This window comes from Typopeltis vanoorti, chromosome 9 (genome assembly GCF_054136105.1).
Source record: "Typopeltis vanoorti isolate ZY-2024b chromosome 9, IOZ_Tvanoo_1.0, whole genome shotgun sequence".
In the NCBI taxonomy this organism is placed as follows: Eukaryota; Metazoa; Arthropoda; class Arachnida; order Uropygi; family Thelyphonidae; genus Typopeltis; species Typopeltis vanoorti.
This window is the reverse complement of record NC_143557.1, coordinates 49,682,810-49,708,174: the sequence shown is the minus strand read 5'-3', so window position 1 is coordinate 49,708,174 and position 25,365 is coordinate 49,682,810. Positions and strand designations below refer to the sequence as shown.

The following is a 25,365-nucleotide window of genomic DNA, read 5'->3' as shown; positions in this document are numbered from 1 at the left end:
CAAACATGTGAGCAGTGTTTTAAGCATGAGTGGATTTGGGGTGCTCAAGGGTCAAAGCTGTATAACTGAGATGAGACCTCCACATAGCCTTTAAAGGAATGCAGAGAACCAACCAGGGCTTCTGACCTAATGTCCAATCCTCACCTTCATGTGGTGCACACTATTAGGTATCTATCTGGATACTAAATGAATGAGGATGGGCTGGCAATTTGGGATTTAGCCCACCAAATTGTATTCCTGTTGGCTTAAACCACAAATGAAATGATGGAACAACATGACAGAATTTCATACTGTGTGAGGCATTGCCCAGTTAAAAACAAGGCCCCATTGTTTTTGCCATGGAACCAGAGTGAACATTGAAAAGTCAGCTATTGGAACAAGTCCTAAAACACACCTTAACTCAGCATCACCAGATTTCCAAGATTGGTACTGTCAGCATAAGAAGCCTAAATGACCAAGAAATGAAGCTGATGGAGGAATTAGATAGGTACCAAATCGACATAATAGGGATGACTGAAAAAAAAAAAGACAGAAACTGGTCAGATCTTTCTAAGCAATAAATACAAAATGTTATATTCAAGCAATAACAGTCAGAGAAAAGGAGGAGTAGCTATTGTATTGAACACAAAATATGAGGCTAATCTTCTTGAATGGTGGACAATATCAAGTAGAGCAATGTGGGCAAATATCAGAATGGGAAACTTGTCAATGAGACTTATTTGTGCATATGGTCCCACAGAAGGTTTTACTAAGATAGAAGTGGAGGAATTTTTTGAGGCTTTAGAAAAAGCAACTGACAGAATGAAAAAGGAAAAGTTGGTCCTTGTTAGGGATCTACATAGCAGAATAGGAAATGATTGTCAGATATACAGAAATATTTTTCGGAAAATTTGGACAAAAGAACAACGCTAATAATAATGGCAAATTCCTGTTGGATTTCTGCTCAGGACATGGACTTGGTTAACACAATGTTCCAACATAAAAAGATGCATAAATTCACATGGGGAGAAGAGGCAAGGAATAAGAAAAGTCTCTTTGACTATATTATTGTTGATAGTGCTATTTTCTCACTGATGCAGGACACTAAAGTGTACAATGGATTTGAAATTGGAAGTGATTACCATTTAGTCTTGAGCAGGATAAAATTGAATGTCATATTGAAAAGAAGAACATGTAAGAAATTTTTAAATCAAATAAAAGTTGAACAGCTCTCAGATGTGAACTGTAGACTAAAATACAACAACGTTATTTCAGAAAAAAAATGAAAGAGTTTGAGAACAGAAACCAAACCTTGGAGATTCACTGGTAAGCCTTGAACAAAACATTGATATGTCCTGTGTCCGTCCACCATAGAACTCCATGGTGGACACAGGAAGTTAAGGAGGTAGTGAAGGAAAAGAAGAAAGCATATTGAAAGTTCCTGGCAAAAATCAGCTTATAGAATACAGAGACAAATAGAAAGCGAAACACTGTGTAAACCTAGCTAAACAAAAAAATCATGGGAGGACTTTGGCAAGAACATAGAAAATAAATATCAAGAAGGTGGTAAGATATTCTGGAGGATGTTGATGAAGCTTAGAAATGGAGGAAAGAGCGCTGTAAAAGTTTAGAGATGATAAGGTGACCTGAAAACTGGAGAAAAAAGATATCCTTGATGTATGGAGTAATTATTTTGAAAAATTGCTAAATGAAACAAGCAGTGACAGCACAGTGGTAAAAAAAACACTGAACAGTCATGCATTCAGGAATACATATCCGTACTTGAAGTAGAAAAAGCCATCAAAGGCTTGAAATGTTGAAAGGCAGCAGGAGCAGATGATATTTGACCAGAAATGGCCAACTATAGATATAAAAGTCTTTCAGTGACTGCACTACATAACTCAGAAAGTCTAGACAGAGGAACAAATTCCAGATGATTGGAGTAGAGATCTCATAGTGCCCATATACAAAAAGGAAAATAAAACTGAATGTGAGAATTACAGAGGTATTTCCCTACGAGTGTTCCTGGAAAGATTAATGCAAATATACTTCAGAAATGATTGAGAAGGATTGTGGAAGGGAAGCTTATTGAAGAACAAACTGGATTCAGGCCAATTAGATGCTGTCAGGATCAGATTTTCACTTTATGACAAATAATTGAGAAATCGTGTGAATATAACAAAGATCTGTATTTAAGTTTTGTAGACCTGCAAATATGACAAGGTGCCAAGAGAAAGCTATTCAAAATGCTACAGGTATATGGTTTTCAATGGGGCATTATGCCAAGCAATACCAAAATACTGATATCAAAATTGGAGATGTTAATCTCAGCTCTTTACTTTGTGCAGATGATGTTATACTTTTAAATAAATCCAGTACAAGTCTGTAAGATTCTCTGACTAAATTGAGCAACTGTTGCAATAAATTTGTCATGTAAATCAGCAATGACGAGACAAAGACAGGGGAAATGGGCAGAAACATTGACAATATCAAATGTATTGTGAATGGAGAACCTATAGAACAAGTAAAACATTTCAGCTACTTAGACACAATGTTCAGTGAAGATAGTAAATTAAATATGGAAATAGACAACTGAATCAACAAAGCTGGTATGGTAGGAAGTCAACTGAATAAATTTATATGGAATAAGAGAGAAATTAATCAAAATACTAAAGTAGCTGTATACAAAACAGTGTTCAAACCAATTTTAACTTATGGATTTGAGAGCTGGGTTAGAAATAAAACACTTGACCAAAGACTAGAGACCACAGATATGAGAGTCCTGAGAAAGATCAGAGGCGTGAGATGGTCAGTGGCAATGTCATATTAAAAATGAAGATATTAGGAAAGAACTTAACATTGATCCAGGAATGTGTTAACAGAGCTAATCTCAGATGATTTGGTCACTTAAACAGAATGGGAAAGGAAAGATTAGCAAAACAAGCGTTCTCTGTCAGGTTGGCAGGAAAAAGACCCAGAGGAAGACCAAGTTATTGGTGGATTGATACAGTAAAAAGTTCCTTAGAAGATAGAAATATAAGGTCTGATAATGTTGGGGTCTTGACAGATAACAGATTGATTTGGAGGAAAATTGTTAATAGGAAGTTAGTAATGATGTAAGTTCTTCATGTAGTACTATTATAATATCCTGTAAACCCCTTGACGGTACATGTCAGGAATTTGATGATTATATAATTAAGAGTTGGTTAGTAGTAAAATAACATCTTGAATGAAAGAGAATGCCTAGGTTTTTGGATACCGTTGGAGTTTGGACGGTATTGATGTGATGAGTTTATACCAGGAGAGACTGGAGGGAAACATTAGTCCAGGCAGAGAGATCTGTTCTTTTCTGGTGATTTGTGTATTATTGAAGGTAAGGATAGGTGAACTGAGATCTTTTTTGTAGGAGAAAAGGCAAGACTTTGTTTTGGTGATGTTGAACATGACATGATTGTTCTCTCACTTAAAAAGATTTTTTTTTTAATAGTATAATTTTCGCCTGTGTGTCACAGGCATCTTCAGTACATGTTAAGCTCAAATTAAATAATAACTGACAATTCCAAAAAGCGCCACCTAAGTAGCTATTGTAAGATAACTAAAAAGGTCAATAAAATTTCCTAACAAAAAAAAAAAAAAAAAAAAAAAAACTATATATACAATAAAAAGTTAGGAAGGATTAGCTGATTTGTAAAGTACTATCTTCCATAAAGGGGATAGACGTAAACTATCGGATCTGTTTAAGTTAAGACCGTGGAGTAAAGTTTCACATGTTTCTTTATAAAGCCGTTCTATGAGGAACCGACTTTTGTAAAGGACTCTTGTCTTTTTCCAATGAACTCTATGTCTGGTTAAGATGGCATGTTCTGCAAGTACAGACTGTTCAGGTTTATCATCATCATCATCATCAAATTCATGCCATGTACCCTCAAGGGGTGTACAGGATATGACAGTACTACATGAAAAAATTACATCATTACTAACTTCCTATCTACAATTTTCCTCCAAATCAGGCTGTTACTTGTCAAGACTCCAACATTATCAGATCTTATATTTCTATCGTCTAAGGCACTTTGTACCGTATCGATCCACCTATATCTTGGTCTTCCTCTGGGTCGTTTTCCTGCCAACCCGGCAGAGAACACTTGTTTTGCTAATCTTTCCTCTCCCATTCTATTTAAGTGACCATACCATCTGAGATTAGCTCTGCTAACGCATTCCTGGATGCTGACAATGTCAAGTTCTTTCCTAATATCCTCATTTTTAATATGATATTGCCATTGATGCCATCTGTTCATGCCTCTAATCTTTCTCAGGACTCTCATATCTGCGGTCTCTAGTCTTTGGTCAAGTGTTTTACTTCTGACCCAGCTCTCAGATCCATAAGTTAAAATTGGTTTGAACACAGTCTTGTATACAGCTAATTTAGTGTTCCGACTAATTTCTTTCTTATTCCATATGAATTTATTCAATTGACTTCCCACGATACCAGCTTTGCTGATTCTGTTGTCTATTTCTATATTTAGTTTACCATCTTCAGTAAAAATTGTGCCTAAGTAGCTGAAATGTTTTACTTGTTCCACAGTTCTCCATTCACAACACAGTTGACATTTTCAATGATTCTGCCTATTTTCATTGTCTTTGTCTTTTTATTGCTGACCTTCATACCATATCTATTACAACAGCTATTCAATTTAGTCAGAGAATCTTGCAGACTTGTAGCGGATTTATTTAGAAGTATAACATCATCTGCATAAAGCAAAGAGCTGACATTAACATCTCCAATTTTCATATCAGGTTTAATACCACATTCCTTCATAATGTGATCCATATAGATAATGAATAACAGAGGGGATAATGTACATCCTTGTCTCACACCAGATTTAACATTAAACCATCTTCCTGTACTTCCTTCAATTCTAACTGCTGACTCACAACTCAAATAAAGACTAAGTATTGTTGATATAATGCCCCATTGACACCATATAACTGCAGCGTATTGAATAGCTTCTCTCTTGGCACCTTGTCATATGCCTTTTCCAAATCGACAAAACTTAAATACAGATCTTTGTTATATTCCCATGCTTTCTCGACTATTTGTCGTAAAGTGAAGATCTGATCCTGACAGCCTCTATTTGGCCTGAATCCAGCTTGTTCTTCACCAAGCTTTTCTTCCACAATTCTTCTCAACCGTTTCTCAAGTATACTTGCATAGATCTTGCCAGGAACACTCAGTAGGGAAATACCTCTGTAATTCTCACATTCAGTTTTATTTCCCTTTTTATATATGGGTACTATGAGAGCTCTACTCCAATCATCGAGAATTCGTCCCTCTGTCCAGGCTTTCTGAACTATGCAGTGCAGCCACTGTAAGACTCTTATACCACCATACTTCAGCATTTCTGGTCGAATATCATCTACTCCTGCTGCCTTTCCACATTTCAGGTTTAAGGTACTGAATATAAGACTGGTGTTCTTCTAGTCAAATACAGGCAGATCTTCCTGTTTGTCCGGAATAAGATAATCCACAAGAGCAAGGAATCTGGTAGACACCTGGATAATTAAGATGTGGAAGCTTGTCCTTAGGAAAAGTGAGAAAGGTGGAGATTTTTCTGACTGGTCGAAAGGCAACAAAATAGTCAGTGGTTTTAAAACTTTTGCTATACGTTCACTAATGCCATGTACATAAGAGATAGGAATGCGCATTATTTCTTCTGTATTTGAAGAGGAAGACATATCAAAACTACTCAAAGCTCATTTGATGAAGGAATTCTTGTATGCATTAGATAGAAAGGAAGAAGTAATATATTGCAGTTCTTTCTGTAAAAGATTGTCTGAAGAACATCGGGTCAACTCCTTTTTTTCTTCAGAACGATCTCTTACAGAAAGAACTGCAATATATTACTTCCTTTCTATCTAATGGATACAAGAATTCCTTCATCAAAAGAGCTTTGAGTAGTTTTAATATATCTTCCTCTTCAAATGCAGAAGAAATAACGTGCATTCCTATCCCTTATGTACACGGCATTAGTGAACACCACTGAATATTTTTGTTGCCTTTCGACCGGTCAGAAAAATCTCCACCTTTCTCACTTTTCCTAAGGACAAGCTTCCACATCTTAATTATCCAGGTGTCTACCAGATTCCTTGCTCTTGTGGATTATCTTATTTCGGACAAACAGGAGGATCTGCCTCTATTCGACTAGAAGAACACCAGTCTTATATTCAGTACCTTAAACCTGAACAGTCTGTACTTGCAGAACATGCCATCTTAACCAGACATAGAGTTTATTGGAAAAAGACAAGAGTCCTTCACAAAAGTCGGTTCCTCATAGAACGGCTTTATAAAGAACATGTGAAACTTTACTCCACTCTCCTAACTTAAACAGATCCGATGGTTTACGTCTATCCCCTTTATGGGAGATAGTACTTTACAAATCAGCATCTTTTCTAACTTTTTATTTATATATAGTTTTTTTTTTTTTTTTGTTAAGGAATTTTATTGATCTTTTTAGTTATCTTACACTAGCTACTTAGGTGGTGCTTTTTGGAATTGTCAGTTATTGTTTAATTTGAGCTTAACATGTACTGAAGATGCCTGTGACACACAGGTGAAAATTATGCTATTAAAAAAAAATCTTTTTATGTGAGATTTTCCGTCATTAATTTTGTATTCATATGTCTACTCATGGTATTCCCTTACTAAGAATGATTGTTCTCATCTCATTGACGAAAAGTATGTAGATCGATGTTTAAGACACTTAAAGAAATAGATATTTTCCTTCACTTAAATTCCTTAAACTTAAATTTCTAAAATATCCTTCACTTAGAAAGTGAAGGATATTTTTGGTACTAACTGAGGGATGGAATTTTTACTTATGTATTCTTATATAATTATTTTATTGTTTTTTATTTATTTTATAAAAATTATTTTATAATTTCATATATTAATGTTATATCATCATCATACATATCAAGGATTTAGGCCTAGTGTGGCCTGTTCCGGCCTTAGAAGTCATCGTTTAAGAGGGCGTCCTGGTTTTCTTTTTTCTAATGGCTTGTACTTTAAGGCTTGTTTTGGTAATCTTTCTATTTTCATTCTTTGAACGTGTTCCATCCATTTATGTTTATATATTTTAATTTTTTCAATTACTAATTCTTTGTTTAATTCTTTCATAATTTCTTCATTTCTTTTGCGATCCAATAGAGTATACTTTGCAGTTTTTCTCATAAATGTCATTTCTGCTGTTATTAATCTTTGTTTGTCTTTTTGTTTTATTGTCCAGATTTCACTTTCATACAATAAGACTGGTAGGGCTAATGTTTTGTATACTTTTAGTCTGGGTTTGTTTTTGAACTAGGTTTGGTTTAAATATAGAGTTAATTACACCTGTTATTTTTAAATATTTTGGAATTTTTAGGTTTATATCTTTTTCATTTTCATATGTATCATACATCCTAAGTAGTTAAATGAATTCACCTGTTCTAAGATCTTGTTATCTATTGCTATCTTAGTTCTTGCTGGATCTTGTCTCCTTTAAAGGCCATAGTTTTTGATTTTTCTGTTGATATTGTCATACCATAATCTTTGACTATCTCATTTAATTCTAAAATAGCTTTCTGTAAGTTATCTTCAGAATTTGTAATTATTATTTGGTCATCGGCAAAAAGGAGAGTGCTTAAGTTCACAGTAGGAGAAAGTTTAATTCCTTGATGGAAATTTTTATTCCATTTTATTATTATTTTATTTAGGTAAATATTAAAAAGAGTTGCTGAGAGGGAACATCCCTGTCGGACCCCTTTGTTTATCTCTCTTGTATATGATAGCCCATGATTTAATCTTATATTTAATTAGTGTTATATATAACTGACATAACTGATTGACTTAAGATTAATATATAACTTTTGTGTTCTTTGTATTGGTGTGATAGAGTTTTGCATTATCATGAGCTAACAAAAAGAAGGAATGGGTTTGAATTTTTAGTGGTACAGTAATTCCACACTAAACAAAGGAGAGCAGTGATGAAAAACAGTTTGGATCATTGTATTTTGACTAATTCCAAAAATTATTACTTTTGTCTGACCAAACTTAGATAAATGAACTAGTTCAGCAATCAATAGTTTCATAATAGTTGAGTTGCTGTATTTTAGTCACTAGAATTTTTTATTTATTTATTTTATTTTTTGTTATTTTAGGTCCAGGTCATTGGCAGCAGAAATTTTCTTCATCTTATTATTTCTCATATTGAATATATATCTTGTAGGATGGGACAATATGTTACGACATAGAGAAATGCACACCAAAGCTGAAAATTTGCTTGAGGCCATTAAATGTAAGATCATGTTTCCTTTCTATTTAAGTCATTGAAAAACAAGTTTTCTGGGAGATGGCACAAGAGCATCTTATTGACAAAATGATTCATTTTTTTTTTTAACTTCGCTCAGTAAAATTTAAATGTGTAATACAAATTTTTTTTTTAAAACTAGGTTTTATGTTTCTCCTGATTTAAAATAATAAATAGCAAAACTGGAGCTAACTCACTTCTCCAACCAGAAGCTGAGCTAAATTACTGATATATTAATTTATATTAAAAGAGTAATTCAAAAGACATACCTGATTGTATATTTTTAGAAGGTAGAGATGAAAAGATATTCAAAGCCACTTGATTGATATTCAATAGTCAAAAGTGAAATATAAATAAAATATACAGGATCGGTAGTGTTACTTGTCTTGAATATACTTCACTAGTTATTTTCCTTTAAGTTAACTTTTGTTTTTTGAGTTTGTTCGTTGAGTTTTTTAAGTTTTATTTTTTCAAATTTTTAGTTCTCATATTTTTAATTCTTAATCTTTCAAAATTTATAGTCCATTTGATTAATCATCTTTCTTGTTTTATTTTTCAACATTTTACTTTAAGGCAGATCAGAGATCTCCATTTTTTTCTGTCTTCCCAAATTCTTTCTTCATGAACACTGTTCAAGTTCAGTTCAGTTACTTTTTTTCTTTCCTCCTCTAGATCTTTTATTACCTAAGACTTCTTTTCTGTGATCTTTCTCATTTCCCATGAAATTTCATTTCATGCAGTCTTGGGATTTTTTCTGAATTCATTCTCATATGTCCAGACCACTTCAAGTGATAGTTCATGAGCACTTCTTCAGCACTTTCTAGTCCCAGACCATTCCTAATGTCCATATTTCTCATTCTAGATTTCCTTGTTTTTGCCTATACTGTCCTTAAACTTTCATTTCCATTGCTCATATTCTATTTCTCTTTTTTTTTTTTTTTTGTTAATCTCCATGTCTCTGCTCTATAAGTTAAGATGGATAAAAAGTAACAGCATAATGGAATTATTGTAAATGTGATATAAAGCTACTGTGAATCACTTGTTAATTCTCTTATCCAAAAATACATTGATGAAGGGATAACTGTGTGTTATTCGTTATAATACTGAGATCACAGGTATAAAAATGAAGGTAAATGAGAATGGAATTTTTCCTTGTATGCAGTCACATGATAGCCAAGTAAAAACTAATACTATTAGTTTCCAAGGCGAGAACTTTTTCCTTTATGACATATGAAATATATCTTTGAATTTCATAAACTTATTTAAATTTCAGTTAAGAGTGGTTATATGTGTGCAATTACAGGGCTGGTAAGTATGACAAACTTAGGCGATTGCTTGAATCAATTCCTGGATATCTCCAGAGTCTATGTGATGTTTTTGGCTGGTATTTGTCTGTCATCAAGGATCATGGCATGCACTGCATCGATGTTTCAGGTGTGATCACTATGGAAGGTCTTCCTGACCTTGGAACATCTGTTGTCTCAGGATGCCCAGTTTTAAACTTGGCTACTCATCTGCCAACTGTTGGATATGCTTGGGGCACAGTCCCCTAAAGTTTCACACAAAATATGGTGAATCTCAGTTTGGATTTTTCTTGCAGCATGAAAACCCACCTCTGTGTCTTTGAATTTCTTCAAAACCTCTGACATGTCTTCTTATATATTCTGAAAGAAAAAGAACAAATTATGACAATTTGGTGAAACATGAGGGTTAAAGGGTTTTAAGATATGTTCTTTCTTATGGTTATGTCAGTTGCTTTAATGTCATTTTTGTTCTAGGTGTTTATCAAACATTTTTGTTTGATAAACACCCCCTTGTATTTAATACAGAAGCTATTAAAATTATTAGACTGGCAGTCTGGGAAAAGGAGAATGGATGTCAGTTTAATGTGGCAAAGTGTAAGGTTATGCATTTTAGGGTGAAAAGATTACCAGCTGCATACCGCATTGATGAAACTGTACTCCAGGAAATTGATGAAGCCAAGGATCTGTCTGGCAATGTTAGTGGATAGGGAGTTAAAGTTTAGAGAGCATATTGCAAAATTGGCTAAAGCAGCTAATTGGATTACTTGGTTACTGAAGAATCCCTTGACAAGCAGAGACAAGCACTTTATTATACTTTTTTATACAACCTTAGTAAGACCCCATCTTGACTACTGTGTACAGATCTGGTCACCTGTGTTTCTTGGGGATGTGGTGGAGAGAATCCAGAGGCAAGTGACCATGATGGTAGCAGGTCTATAGAATGAACCTTATGAGGACAGGCTGAAGATTTGTGGGTTACAGAATTGGTTGACAGGCAGAATAGGGGGTATTGTACACCCACACTTCATAGAACCGAGTCCGGCAATGTCCCAAGAATAGTCAATTCATGCTGAAGGGGAGAAAGAAATAAAGGATGTACAAATTGGTCACCAACACGTGAAATCACATGCTTTATACGTAAATTTTCCAACTGTTGTACAAACAAAATAGTTACTGCTTTGAGAACTAGAATTTCATAGAAGAAAAGCTAATTTTCAAAAGTATAATTATAAACACTCATCCCACAAAATGCATTGATTAGCCTAATATCGACACTTCTGTGCATGTCAAAAGAATACATTCTCCTTCTTTTGATATGCACAGAGGTGTCGAAGGGTCTCGCATCTCTGGGCATAAGTAATATTTTGAGATATACAGATTAATTAAGGGTTTTTACAAGATTAGTACAGAGGAAATTTTTCAGAACAGGTCTGGTGGTGGGAGAACTAGGGGCTATCATTGGGAACTGAGCAAGCGTGTAAATTGTCGGACAAGATTTTTTGCTTGGAAAATAGTAAATGAAAGTAGTCAGGTTGGGTAGTGCTTGGCATGGTGTTCAGGGTGTCCCTTGATGAGTCTAAGGACTCCATGGAGTAGCCCGTAATAATAAAAATATTAGGATCGAATGAAGTGTATTTGTATGTATGATTAAAAAAAAAACATATTAAACTATATAGATTTTAATAATAATTTCCCAGATTTTTGATGTGGAAAATCTTTATTTCTTTTTATCCTCCCCAATTCATTTTTTCATGAACACTGTTCTAGTTCAGCCTTAATGATTGTCTTTCAATTCCTAAAATCTGGGAAATTATTATTAAGAAATAAATAAGTTTTTTAAATCAAGTGCACATTTTTTTTTTTGTGTGTTGTTCCCATCCATGAAAGATTATTATAACCCTATAGTGCATTTTGTACCATGGGTGGGCTAAGAATTTTTGTTTTTGCCATTTTTATCAATTATGTATATATTTTTTGTAATTTTTTATTTTATTTTTAAATAATCCAGAAATCCTACTCATCATCATCATCATCAAATTCCTGCCATGTACCCTCAAGGGGTGTACAGGATATGACAGTACTACATGAAAAAAATTACATCATTACTAACTTCCTATCTACAATTTTCCTCCAAATCAGTCTGTTACTTGTCAAGACTCCAACATTATCAGATCTTATATTTCTATCATCTAAGGCACTTTGTACCATATCAATCCACCTATATCTTGCTCTTCCTCTGGGTCGTTTTCCTGCCAACCTGGCAGAGAACACTTGTTTTGCTAATCTTTCCTCTCTCATTCTATTTAAGTGACCATACCACCTGAGATTAGCTCTGCTAACGCATTCCTGGATGCTGACAATGTCAAGTTCTTTCCTAATATCCTCATTTTTAATATGATATTGCCATTGATGCCATCTGTTCATGCCTCTAATCTTTCTCAAGACTCTCATATCTGCGTTCTCTAGTCTTTGGTCAAGTGTTTTACTTCTGACCCAGCTCTCAGATCCATAAGTTAAAACTGGTTTGAACACTGTCTTGTATACAGCTAATTTAGTGTTCCGACTAATTTCTCTCTTATTCCATATGAATTTATTCAGTTGACTTCCCACCATACCAGCTTTGCTGATTCTGTTGTCTATTTCTATATTTAATTTACCATCTTCAATAAAAATCGTGCCTAAGTAGCTGAAATGTTTTACTTGTTCCACAGGTTCTCCATTCACAACACAGTTGACATTTTCAATGATTCTGCCTATTTTCATTGTCTTTGTCTTTTTATTGCTGACCTTCATACCATATCTATTACAACAGCTATTCAATTTAGTCAGAGAATCTTGCAGACTTGTAGCGGATTTATTTAGAAGTATAACATCATCCGCATAAAGCAAAGAGCTGACATTAACATCTCCAATTTTGATATCATGTTTAATACCACTTTCCTTCATAATGTGATCCATATAGATAATGAATAACAGAGGGGATAATGTACAGCCTTGTCTCACAGCAGATTTAACATTAAACCATCTTCCTGTACTTCCTTCAATTCTAACTGCTGACTTACAACTCAAATAAAAACTAAGTATTGCTTGATATAATGCCCCATTGACACCATATAACTGTAGCGTATTGAATAGCTTCTCTCTTGGCACCTTGTCATATGCCTTTTCCAAATCGACAAAACTTAAATACAGATCTTTGTTATATTCCCATGCTTTCTCGACTATTTGTCGTAAAGTGAAGATCTGATCCTGACAGCCTCTATTTGGCCTGAATCCAGCTTGTTCTTCACCAAGCTTTTCTTCCACAATTCTTCTGAACCGTTTCTCAAGTATACTTGCATAGATCTTGCCAGGAACACTCAGTAGGGAAATACCTCTGTAATTCTCACATTCAGTTTTATTTCCCTTTTTTTATATGGGTACTATTAGAGCTCTACTCCAATCATCGGGAATTCGTCCCTCTGTCCAGTTTTTCTGAACTATGCAGTGCAGCCACTGTAAGACTTTTATACCACCATACTTCAGCATTTCTGGTCGAATATCATCTACTCCTGCTGCCTTTCCACATTTCAAGCGTTTGATGGCTTTTTCTACTTTAAACATGGATATGTATTCCTGACTGTATGCCTGTTGAGTGTTTTTTATCACTGTGCTATCACTGCTTGTTTCATTTAACAATTTATCAAAATGATTACTCCATACTTCAAGGATATCTTTTTCTCCCGTTTTCATGTCCCCTTTATCATCTCTGACTCCTTTTACAGCACTCTTTCCTCCATTTCTATGCTTCTTCAACAACCTCCAGAATATCTTACCACCTTCTTGATATTTATTTTCTATGTTCTTGCCAAAGTCCACCAATGATTTTTGTTTAGCTAGTTTTACCCAGTGTTTCACTTTCTTACTTTTGTCTCTGTATTCTCTAAGTGCAAAAGCTGACTTATTTGCCAGGAACGTTTGATATGCTTTCTTCATTTCCTTCATGTGTCCACCATGCAGTGAGTTCTGATTTTTCTATCCTTGCAGACAACCTCACCACATGCCTCTCTGGCTGAATCAATCAGGGTTTTCTTCAAGGCTTTCCTCTGAATCTCCTAGCTTTGGTTCCTGTTCTCAAACTCTTTGATTTTTTCTTCATTAATCTTTATGTATTTTAGTCTACAGTTCACATCTGAGAGCTGCTCAACTTTTATTTGCTTTAAAACTTTCTTACATGTTATTCTTTTCAATATGAAATTCAATTTTATCCTGCCCAAGACTAAATAGTGATCACTTCCAATTTCAAATCCTCTGTACACTCTGGTGTCCTGCACCAGGGAGAAAACATCATTATCAACAATAACATAGTCAATGAGACTTTTCTTATTCCTTGCCTCTTCTCCCCATGTGAATTTATGCACATTTTTATGTTGGGATATGGTGTTATTAATAACTAGTCCATGTCCTGAGCAGAAATCCAACAAGTATTTGCCATTATTATTAGCTTTGCTGTTTTCTCCAAATTTTCCCAAAATATTTTTGTATGTCTGACAATCATTTCCTACTCTGCTATTTAGATCCCCAACAAAGACCAACTTTTCCTTTTTCATTGTGTCAGTCGCTTTTTCTAAAGCATAAAAAAAAAGCTTTTTTTTAAAAAAAATGCTTTTTCTAAAGCATCATACACTTTATATGATTCTAATATTATTTGTTTTTTACTGGCTGTCACACAACTACATGTAAGGAAAATTTCCATTCTCATATACTTTCATTATTGGTTAATATTTAATTTCCAACTGTAATACTGTGATGATTGTTCATGAGATATGTGAATTGAAATATCTATAGTTTCTTGTTCTTCGACCATTCCATCCTCTAGGATAGGTAGTCCTCTGATTAAAAGTCGTGATAAAGTAATACAGCCAGCATGCCACCCCCTCTGCTACATCCTTTAAGGGCAATTATTTTATGCCTGTAGATACGTGTGTGTGTGTGTGTGTTCAAGTGTGTGTGGGGGGGAAACCCATAAGGCTGGCTACCTCCCCATTTGATTGGAGACACATGATAACGATTTTTCAGATAATTAACAAAATTTGAACTTTGGGTCTTTCCGCCCAAAAGGCTTTTCTAAACCAGAGTTACAGAGGCTTGTCATTTAAGCAGGCTTGATTAAATAATTTTTCAGCTGTATCTGCATGTGACCTTGGCATTATAAATTTTCCAGAAATGATATGGATCACATATGGAAGAGTGACCTGTCCTGCACCTAATAAAACAAACTCATAATTACATTTATAATTTGTTTGTCAGATGGTCCATTCATTCCTAACATATTATCATTAAACATTCTCTTAGTTTTTGATGGGAAGAAAATGATCAGCATTGGGAATTTTAAAAAGAAAAAAAAAAGTCAAATTAAGCTTTTCTATGAAATCTTATTTTGTGACTCTCACTATAGTAAATTTGTGGGGACCAAAGGAGTAGTGTGATATGGAAGTAGAAATTATATTCTTCTTTTCACTTTTATTTTACCCAAACATGAGTAAACAAATGTTTGCACTTGAAATATCTTCTTGACTAAGTTACTTATATAGAGAAAATAATTGACCTTACACGAGGTTGACCTATGAGGTCAACTTCATGTAAAACTTGATATGAAGTTGACCAGCTCTGAATATAACATTCACTTGTTCACTTTAAATAAAACATTCACTTAGCTCTGAGTATCACTACAAGTTAGTTCCTGCTGATGAGACTTCAGTAAGGGTTGAAAACAGTGTGAGTAGTGACTTTTTGCCATAATCCATGGCATTATACATGTCTGAGAAGGAAGTATGCTGTGCTTTATGTAATGCAGGACAAGTTGACGTGAAGTCAGTTCCGTATATACAAGTAACCTATTAGTGAAGTTATTTTATGTATAAACTTTTGTTTGCTCAGTCTAGAGTAAAACAATATTGAAGCCAAGAATACATTTTCTTGTGAGGTGTAAATTATTTTATTTCCTGCAGTAAAACTTGTTACACCTCTCTTGAATCTATCATATAATAACATGGAATGTTAGAGGAGTGCTTTCCTGGAGGAACAGTAATGTGACTATGGCAGTGAAGCAGGTAAGAATGTGGATGAGGTCATAGTTGGTAAGAATAACTTCAGAATTAGTGTGTGAATCAGGTGGAGGCAGACTGATGTTAGAGTGCAGCAGAAAAGTGAAAGGGAAGATAGTGATAAAATAGATTACTTAGATATAATAATGCTGAGTTGAGAAGAAGAGTAGCAATAATGAATGACATGATAGTACAGAATTTGTCAGGACAGATGGATACTTTAGGCATATCTGATGATAGAAGATAGTTGTATGCAAGAAGTGGACTGCATTTGAGCATGGAATGATGCAGGCATCTGAAGAGATTGTTCTCTGTGCCATTGAGAATGCTAGGACAGGGAAACTAGAGTTGCTAGGGGTAAATGATAGCAGAGATAGTCTCTTTGGAGGATGGAAGAATTTATGGTATATCAGAATCAAATGGAATCGGTAAGAAAAAGAATAATAATAATAGGTATAGGAACACTGATGTTTCTCTATGGAAATGTTATGAGTATCGGGGAATGAATAAAGGGAATAAATTGGTGGCGTTGATAACCTCGGAGATTATTGAAATCATTGAAATGTGATTGACAGAAGATGATGTCCTGACAGTGTAGATGCAGAAGTTTGGAATTTGTACAAATTTTAATTATAATATCTCATCTCAGAGTGTTCAGCTTAGCATTGCCTCTTTTTCCCCATCATTGTCTAAAGCTTTCTCTCATTCTGTCCAAGTTATTAGTATTGCTGTCTTATTGCCCTTCTGAATTTTTTGATTTTCTTTCTTTCATTGTTGGACTTGTCCTGCTATTCCAATTCCTGCATTCCTTTTCTAATCACATGGGGCATGCTAGTAGAGATGCTGAAGCATTTGCAATCATTGTTTCTCTGCACCCTCAACACTTAGGAGTTTTAGGAAGTAGAAATTATATTCTACTTCCTAAATTATATTCTATAGCCAAAACTAGTTACTAGAAGGTGGAAGGAAACCTTCCTGCAGCTTATAAGGAGCGTAGTGAACTAACCTTGACTGAACCTTCTGATTCAAAGCCTGGTCCTTACCTTCTTGTAGTACATACCATTGTTATGTGTCTACCAAGGTACTGAAGAAATAAGGATCGGTAAGCTTTTAATACTAATCTGACCAGACTGTATTCTGTTTTGGCTTATGACCTGAACAATATGATGATATAACATGATAAATTGTCATGCTTGCTAAGGTATGGCATCACATCACTTTCTTAAACAATGTCCTCACTATTTCTTCTCATCAGAAAACCATGGCAACATAGTGAAAAGTCATCTATTAGAACAACCGTGAATTTAATGGATTCGATGATAGGCACCATTAGCCTAAGAATGACAGAGGGAGATAAACAGCCCATTGCCAATCCAAACTGTTGTCTATAAAGACAACTATTGTTCTACTAGTGATGTCTGGTCAGGAGAGATCTTTAATTAGGTCTAGCACTTCATCAACTGGAATGATGATGATAAGAGAAACTATATCTAGGCTAGCAAGGATGTTTGATGGAGATGTCAACACCACACAGTTTCTGAATAAAATGGGTCAATTCTTGACATTGAGTCAGAGTTTCAAATGTGACTTAACAATAGATCAGCAAGATGTTTGGTTTGTAACTATGTCGGTGACTATACCAATACCAGCATTGGTCTTAGTGGAATGTCATTCTTGCAGGTTTTAGGATATCCTTGAATTATGGGGTAAAGAGATAAGTTTCCATTTCCTCAGGTGGCTAGTTAGGCATGTTCTGGATTATCATTATCATCATCAAATTCCTGACATGTACAGGATATGATAATACTACATGAAAAATTTACATCATTACTAACTTCCTATCTAATTTTCCTCCAAATCAATCTGTTACCTGTCAAGACTCCAACATTATCAGATTTTTTATTTCTATCTTCTAAGACACTTTTTACTGTATCAATCCACCTATATCTTGGTCTTCCTCTGAGTCGTTTTCCTGCCAACCTGGCAGAGAACACTTGTGTTGCTAATCTTTCCTCTCCCATTCTGTTTAGGTGACTGACCATACCACCTGAGATTAGCTCTGCTAACACATTCCTGGATGCTAACAATGTCAAGTTCTTTCCTAATATCCTCATTTTTAATATGATATTGCCATTGATGCCATCTGTTAATGCCCCTAATCTTTCTCAGGACATGCTTATCTGCAGTCTCTAGTCTTTGGTGAAGTATTTTACTTCTGACCTAGCTCTCAGATCCATAAGTTAAAATTGGTTTGAACACTGTCTTGTATACAGCTAATTTAGTGTTTTGACTAATTTCTCTCTTATTCCATATAAGTGAGAAATTAGTCAAATTAGTAATTGACTTCCTACCATACCAGCTTTGTTGATTCTGTTGTCTATTTCCATATTTAATTTACCATCTTCACTAAAATTGTGTCTAAGTATCTGAAATGTTTTACTTGTCTTAGGAGTCAATGCTGTATAACTGAGAGGAGACCTCCACATAGCCTTTAAAGGAATGCAGAAAACCGACAAGCTTCTGACCTAATGTTCAATCCTCACCTTCTTGTGGTGCACCCTGTTAGGTATCTACATGGATACTGAATGAACGAGGATGGGTTGGCAATTTGGGATTTAGCCGACCAAATTGTATTCTTATTGGCTTAAACCACAATATAAAATAATGGTACAACATGAAAGAATGTTCTGGATTAATTTATAGTAATTTGTAGTCTAATTAGGATCATGATTAAGAGACAAGTAGGTGGGGTGTGTATAAGCATGAGAGATATTTTAGAAGTGTAATCAGAAATGTCTATAGCAACTGTTGCATCTCCCTAGTCAGCCTTGAGGATAATGATATATTTTTATTTTTGATTAAAGTGTCTTCTTCTTTACGTCTTTCTTGCAAGAAAACACGAACAAAAAAAGCAGTGTTGAGCTTCAGAAGGCTATCAGATCACTGAAGAATGGCAAAGACAGTCAGAGTTTGTTTAGCAAAGATCTTGTTGCTGGGATGATTGCACAATGTAAGGTTTGTCATATGATATTCTCATCAGGAAAGCTTCAGATAGGATTTGTGGTCAGTGTGAGAAGATCATTTGTATTGAGGATAAGACTCTGCAAATAAACTAGATCTGTATGCCCATCTGAGTGATCCGGGTTGGCTTGACAAATCAGTTCTGAAAAAAGTGCAGTGTGAGTAAAACTGGCAATAGATACATTGTTGGTAGAAACTGTAGAAAGAGATATATTGTTTATGTGGGATTCTTAGAGAAAGATATATTAGCTATGTTACATTAGCTATGTTCAAGTTAATTTGGAGAAGTTAAGCTGTCCTTTTCCATTTACAGAAAACCACAGAAAGGTATTTGCCAAATCAATAACACCACAACCCATCCCAACAGTATGTCATTCTCAGGACACTTACTGAGTCAGAGTTTGTTAAAATGACACATCCTTTGAAACTCAGTTTGTGTGCTTTTGCAGAACCCTTTAGCCAGTAGCTACAACCCCTATAAAATTGATATACTGCATGCAATCCCATCTCTCCTGCAACCGACACACAAGATCACAACGAAACTATTTCCATTACATATATTAAGGGTGCATCAGAAAAAATAACTAAAGTTTTCTGTAAATATGATCTCAATGCTACTTTCAGACCAGTCATTCAGCTAACTACCCACATCTACAAAAGGATACCTTCCTAGTTGGAGGAAATGCCAATTAGGCACTGTTGAATTTTGAATGAAAATATTTTTACTAAGAAATATCTCATTCAGAATTTAACAAGAAAAAGAAAAAAACTAAAAAGGGAAATGCTTGTAAATAAGTGAAGATACCAATTTTGTTTAAAGAATTGTACTAATACAAATTTTTTGTAATATTAATTAAAAGTGAAAAAAAGGTCATTTTATTGTAAGAGGATTATCATGTAAGAAGTTTCTCTATAAGATATATGTTAGAGCATAATAAAGAAGGATCAAAGTCCATTAACGACAACCTCGGATAAATTGTAGCCCATGGCAATTTGCTTACGTGCGAACAGCATGCGCACAATGTTTTTTCTGGGAAGACACGGCAATTGTACGGAAGATTCCAGGAAGATAGGAACGAATCAGGAGTCGGGCAGAAAGTTTTGAGTGAAAGAGGGCACTAGAGATATGAGGTATAAAACGGGTTTGTCACCCCCCCCCCCGTTCAGGGCTTTGTAGGTTTTTTTCATCGGGAGTTGCTGGAAAGTTCCGGTGGAGTCGGGAAGAGTTCCAGTTCGAGGTCTAGTCGATAGCGGGCAGCTATTCTCTGCTGTCGTTTCGCGATGTCGGGAGGGAAGGAATAGACGAAGAAATGTTGGGTACCTTTCCGAGTAAACCTGAAGAAACTGGCTGCCACATGCGTCCACGTGAATCGATTCAATCCATGCTGTTTCCAGTTGAAAATGCAATGAAAGGACAGAACAAAGAAGGTCAAACCTAGCCGTGAGTTATAATCACCAAGGACGAGATTGATCATTTGGAGGGAAATTATAAAGAAAGGATAGACGGAATAAGTTACAGGAATGTGGTAATATAAAACCCTTTATAATTCCTTTGTTAACAAAGAATGGAATAATGTGTCATGGAAGAAACGAGATGTTAGGTTATATAACTCTAAACTTGTATGATGGACTATATTGAGATTTTAGATACCAGTGTTTAGAACCAAATAGCTGTTTCTTTAATATTTGTCTGAAAAAGTAGTAGATAATTTGCTATAAGTAATGATCTATAGAATTATTGATGTGAATGTTTTAAGAATATGTGTAAGATAGTAAAGATATTTAAGGGATGCTAGCTAGAATTTTGTGTGGTGTAATGAGCCTATTCTTAGATGTGATATGTGAATTACAGTTGTTATGTCTAATCTTATAACATGGGATAACTCTATCCCATTGAGTGTTTTTATTGTAAATGTGTAATGTTTTGAATCTAATAAATGTATCTTGATTATCTTAACCTGTTTTGTGCCTTGATTTGAATCCAATGCACCGCTTGCTAATATTTGAATCTGAGCGGGAGAGAAATATAAGAAAGAGATCACGACTGCAATCTAAAGTGTTTTAAGAGAGATAGATAGAATTGATATAAGGAGTAATTAATAGATCGATTTACTTTGTATATTTTCTGAGGATTACTTCTTTGGTTAAAAGGAATTTCTAACCTAGGGATCTGGCGGGTGCAGCTTTAACAAAAAAATATTGCCAGAACCCGATTAGGAGGTAACTCCAGTCCTTTATTGCTGAGGATCGGACTCTATTCAGAAGTCAATCCTTTGTCAGTTTATTTAATATACGTAATCATTCTAAGAATCAGCCAAAATTGTGTGGATAGATTTAACTGTGAATAAGATAAATAAGGTAAGTGATATAAGCAGACCAAGAACAAACATATAAAAGAAAAAATATAAAGCTGGTAGAATATGGTTCAACGTTTTTGAGTGCTAAATTGTTTCTCTGAATACGAGTGTACTTCAGTGGTTGTTTTTTGGAAGTTAGTTGCTGTCGCGATATAATATATTTTGGTACCGTCGGAATCGAACGCGTAACGGTGGAAGACAAGACGAAGCTAAGTTACTGTATTTAGTTATATTTCATTTTATTTAATTATATTTAGTACTTAAATGTTCTGATGTTTGTACTTTTTTTCCTCTTATTTATTAATTGAATAATTATTAAAGATTAGGGTATAATTTGACAAAACACGTCACAGATAAGAATGGCACCTGTGCGAAGGAAAATGGCGGCCAGTAATGAAGGTTCGCCATCGTTATCAAAGAACGGTAGCATAAAAGAAATGAGTCAGTGTACTAGCTGTGAAATGTACGCTTTGCGGAGTGCGGTCAGAGTGTGGTTAGAAGATAATAAAGGATTGAATGTGTGTAGAAAATGCAGGGAGAATGTGGAATTGAAGTGTATTTCGGATCGTGAGTGTGATATTTTTGTCAACCTTCAGAATGAAGGAAACAGGGATATGACAAGAAACGGCAAGGTTGTACATGAAAATTGTGAGAGTGTGAATGTAGAAAGTGTGAATGATAGTATAAATGGTTTCTCAGAGAACAAAAAAGATGAGATAGATGCATTGAGTGAGATCGCATTGTTGAATAGTGCGATAGAAAGAGCAAAACAGCAGCTAGAGTGCATGAACAAAAGTAGACTGAATGAACCAACCAATAATAAAAGGTATGACAGGAAAAATAGACGTATGAATGTGAACATGAACAAAATGAAGGATAGAGTGCTGTATGGAGACTCGTTAGTACGAGGTGTGTTAGTAGAGGATTTGACAAAATCATACCAACCTGGTGCGACCATAAAGGACGTAACTGCGTCTATTAGAGAGCAAAAGGAAAGGGTGAAAGAAATGATTGTTGTGACAGGTACGAATGATTTGAAAGGAGATAAAATGGAAATGATAGAAGACCTGAATGAATTGTTTGAGGTAGCAAAAGAAAAGAGTGAGAGAGTTAGAATGATTAGTCTTTTGCCACGATATGACAGTGAATTGTTTAAAAGGAGGGCTATAATTGCAAATGACTTTATGCGTGGGTTATGTATGACGAGTGGTGTGGAATTTGTGGATGTGTGGAGTGAGTTTGATGGGCGAAAGGATCTATATAAGATGGATGGCTTGCATTTGAATGGTTACGGTGTAAGAAGACTTGAGAAAGTGTTGCTGAATGTAGTGGATGTGCAAATTCAGGGAAACTAGATTTGTTAGGGGGGGGGAGTAGAGATACAGTCCTTATGGAGGCAGTTGAATGTAAGAATGAATATAATATGCCAGAGCAAATAAGGACAACAAATCTGAGTGGGATAGTTAATATAAGGCATCAAGGTAGGGTTGGGGCTAATGGGGGTCTTAAATTCATGTACACTAATACTAGGAGTATTAGGAACAAGAAGGAAGAGTTTTTGGCCATGGTTGGCACTTCCAGACCACAGGTTATAGGTATTAGTGAAACATGGCTGACTGTAGATGATATAACTAGTGGGATTGAATGTGATGGGTATAGTGTGTTCAGGAATGACAGAGAGAATAAAATGGGGGGAGGAGTATTGTTGATGATAGCTGATGAGCTCCAGCCAAGGAGAATAGAAGTTGAATTGCAGGATAGAGAAAAGAGCACATTTGAGGCCATTTGGTGTGAGATTGTGGCTAGCAGAACTAAATATACAATTGGGTGCTGCTATAGACCAGGTGACAGTATGCACAAGCAAATAGAAGAAATGGGTGGAAGGAGGGTGATTATTATGGGAGATTTCAACTATGGTCGCATTGATTGGAGTGAGGAGAGGACACACGGGAGGAAGGAACTGGATTTTATGCGGTTATTAAGGGATAACTATCTGCGACAGCATGTAATGGAAAATACTAGGGGTCAGAGAGTACTTGACCTAGTAATTACATCTGAGGATTTGGCTGTAACAAATATGACCACATTGCCACCAATCGGTGAGAGTGATCATAGGGTCTTAACTTGGGAGGTGGCTAAAGGTGTAGAATTTTCAATTAAGACAGGGTACATGTGGAATTATCGGGCTGGAAAGTATGACAAGCTTAGGAGTTTGATTGGTTCAGTGCCATGGCATGTACAACTGCAAGGACTAGAAGTTGATAGTGCATGGGAGGTAGTTAAGAAGTGCTTGCAAGAAGCAATGGCTGACTGTATACCTAGAGTCCGAATAATAAATCAAGTAGGGGTTAAATGGATGAATAACACCATTAAGCTTGAGTTGCAAAAAAAGAAACAACTATGGAGGGAATTTAAGGAGAAGGGTGACCGGCAGGCACATGAAAGGTATAAAGCACAGGCCAGAAGGGTGACGAGTGTGGTAAGAAAAGCAAAAAAGGATTACGAAAGAACATTGGCCATGCAGGCTAAAGAGAATCCTAAACAGTTTTTTAGATATGTAGCAAGTAAAAGGAAATATGTACATGGCAGATTGATTTTAAAGAATGCCGATGGTAGGGAGGTAACTGAATCATTTGAGATAGTTGTGTTACTGAGTGAGCACTTTGCAAAAGTATATCATCCAGGTGGTGACATTGCAGAAACGAATAAACCAGTAGATTATACGGGAATTGTGGTTAATGAAGTGGAGGTGAGTAGTCTATTGCATAACCTCAATGTCAATACATCTGTGGGATTGGATGGTATACCAGCTCGTGTTGTACGAGAAGCAGCTAAAGAATTGTCAGTACCCTTGACCATTTTGTTTAATTTGAGTCTCGGGTCTGGGTTAGTCCCGAGCGGGTGGAAAGAGGGGAAAATAGTTCCACTGCATAAAGGTGGTTCCAAGACTGCTGTAGTAGATTACCGACCGATTAGCATATCAGGAATCATTGTCAAGGTTTTAGAGAAAATAGTCAAGAGGAAAATACAAGATTGGATAGAAGAAAATGGGATACTGTATCGGGGACAGCATGGTTTTGTGAAGGGTAGGTCATGCCTCAGTAACTTGCTCACGTATTATAACACAGTGACGGCTGAACTGGATAAGGGTAATGGGTTTACGGTGATTCTGCTGGACCTTGCCAAGGCTTTTGACAGGATTCCACATGGAATTCTAATCAGTAAATTGCAGCATATGGGAATGGACATAGGGTTGGTGAGATGGGTAGGAGGGTGGTTGACGGAGAGATATCAGAGAGTGGTTTACTCGGGGGTAGAGTCCACAAGACGGCCTGTGACTAGTGGTGTGCCACAAGGATCTGTTCTTGGACCACTGCTGTTTAATTTGTTCATAAATGATATAGGAAATGATCTGAGAGGAACAGTTCATTTGTTTGCGGATGATGCGAAGTTGGGTAGGGCAATAGTGAATGCAGATGACGTCAAAATTTTGCAGGATGATTTGGATAGATTGGAGGTCTGGGCTAAGGAGAATGGATGTCAGTTTAATGTGGCAAAATGTAAAGTTATGCATTTTGGGGTGAAAAGATTGGTGGCAGTTTACTGCATTGGTGGAACCGTGCTCCAGGAAATTGATGAGGCACGAGATTTAGGAGTGTTGGTAGATAAGGAATTGAAATTTAGGGGACACATTGCAAAAGTGACCAAAACAGCTCATCAAATCACTTGGTTGCTGAAGAATACGATGACAAGCAGAGACAAGCAGGTTATTGTTCCTCTGTATCGAGCCTTGATAAGATCCCATCTAGACTACTGTGCTCAGATTTGGTCACCTAGGTTTCTTCTTGATGGGGAGGAGGTGGAGAGGATCCAGAGGCGAGTGACCAAGATGATAGCAGGTCTGTGGAATGAACCGTATGAGAACAGGTTGAGGATTTGTGGGTTGCAAAAATTGGTTGATAGGCGGAGGAGGGGAGATATGATTGAGACATTCAAATTACTGAAGGGTTTCTATAAAATTGATTCAGAAGATATTTTTGAGAACAGGGCTGGTTGTGGGAGGACTAGGGGACATCCATGGAAACTGGGCAAAAGTGTGGTTAGTAAAGGTGTTAGAGCTGGGTTCTTTACTTTTAGAGTAGTGAATGAGTGGAATGCGCTCCCTGAGTCTGTGGTGGATGCTGTGACAGTGAATGAGTTTAAGGCGAGGTATGATAGATACTGTATGAATGTCAAATAGTTGTGATGAATATGATTTGGGGCCTCCCTCGATGAG

The 25,365-nt window shown here is 35.7% G+C and overlaps 1 protein-coding gene across 1 annotated transcript in view; it reads left to right on the top strand.

Moving 5' to 3' along the window:
- Nucleotides 1-25,365, top strand: part of LOC150103027 (transmembrane protein 94-like) — a 78,025-nt gene that overhangs the window by 31,461 nt on the left and 21,199 nt on the right. The window contains exon 4 of the mRNA XM_090398055.1: nt 8,173-8,309. Coding sequence (XP_090254181.1) covers nt 8,173-8,309 — 137 coding nt within the window. The remainder of the gene's footprint in view (nt 1-8,172; nt 8,310-25,365) is intronic.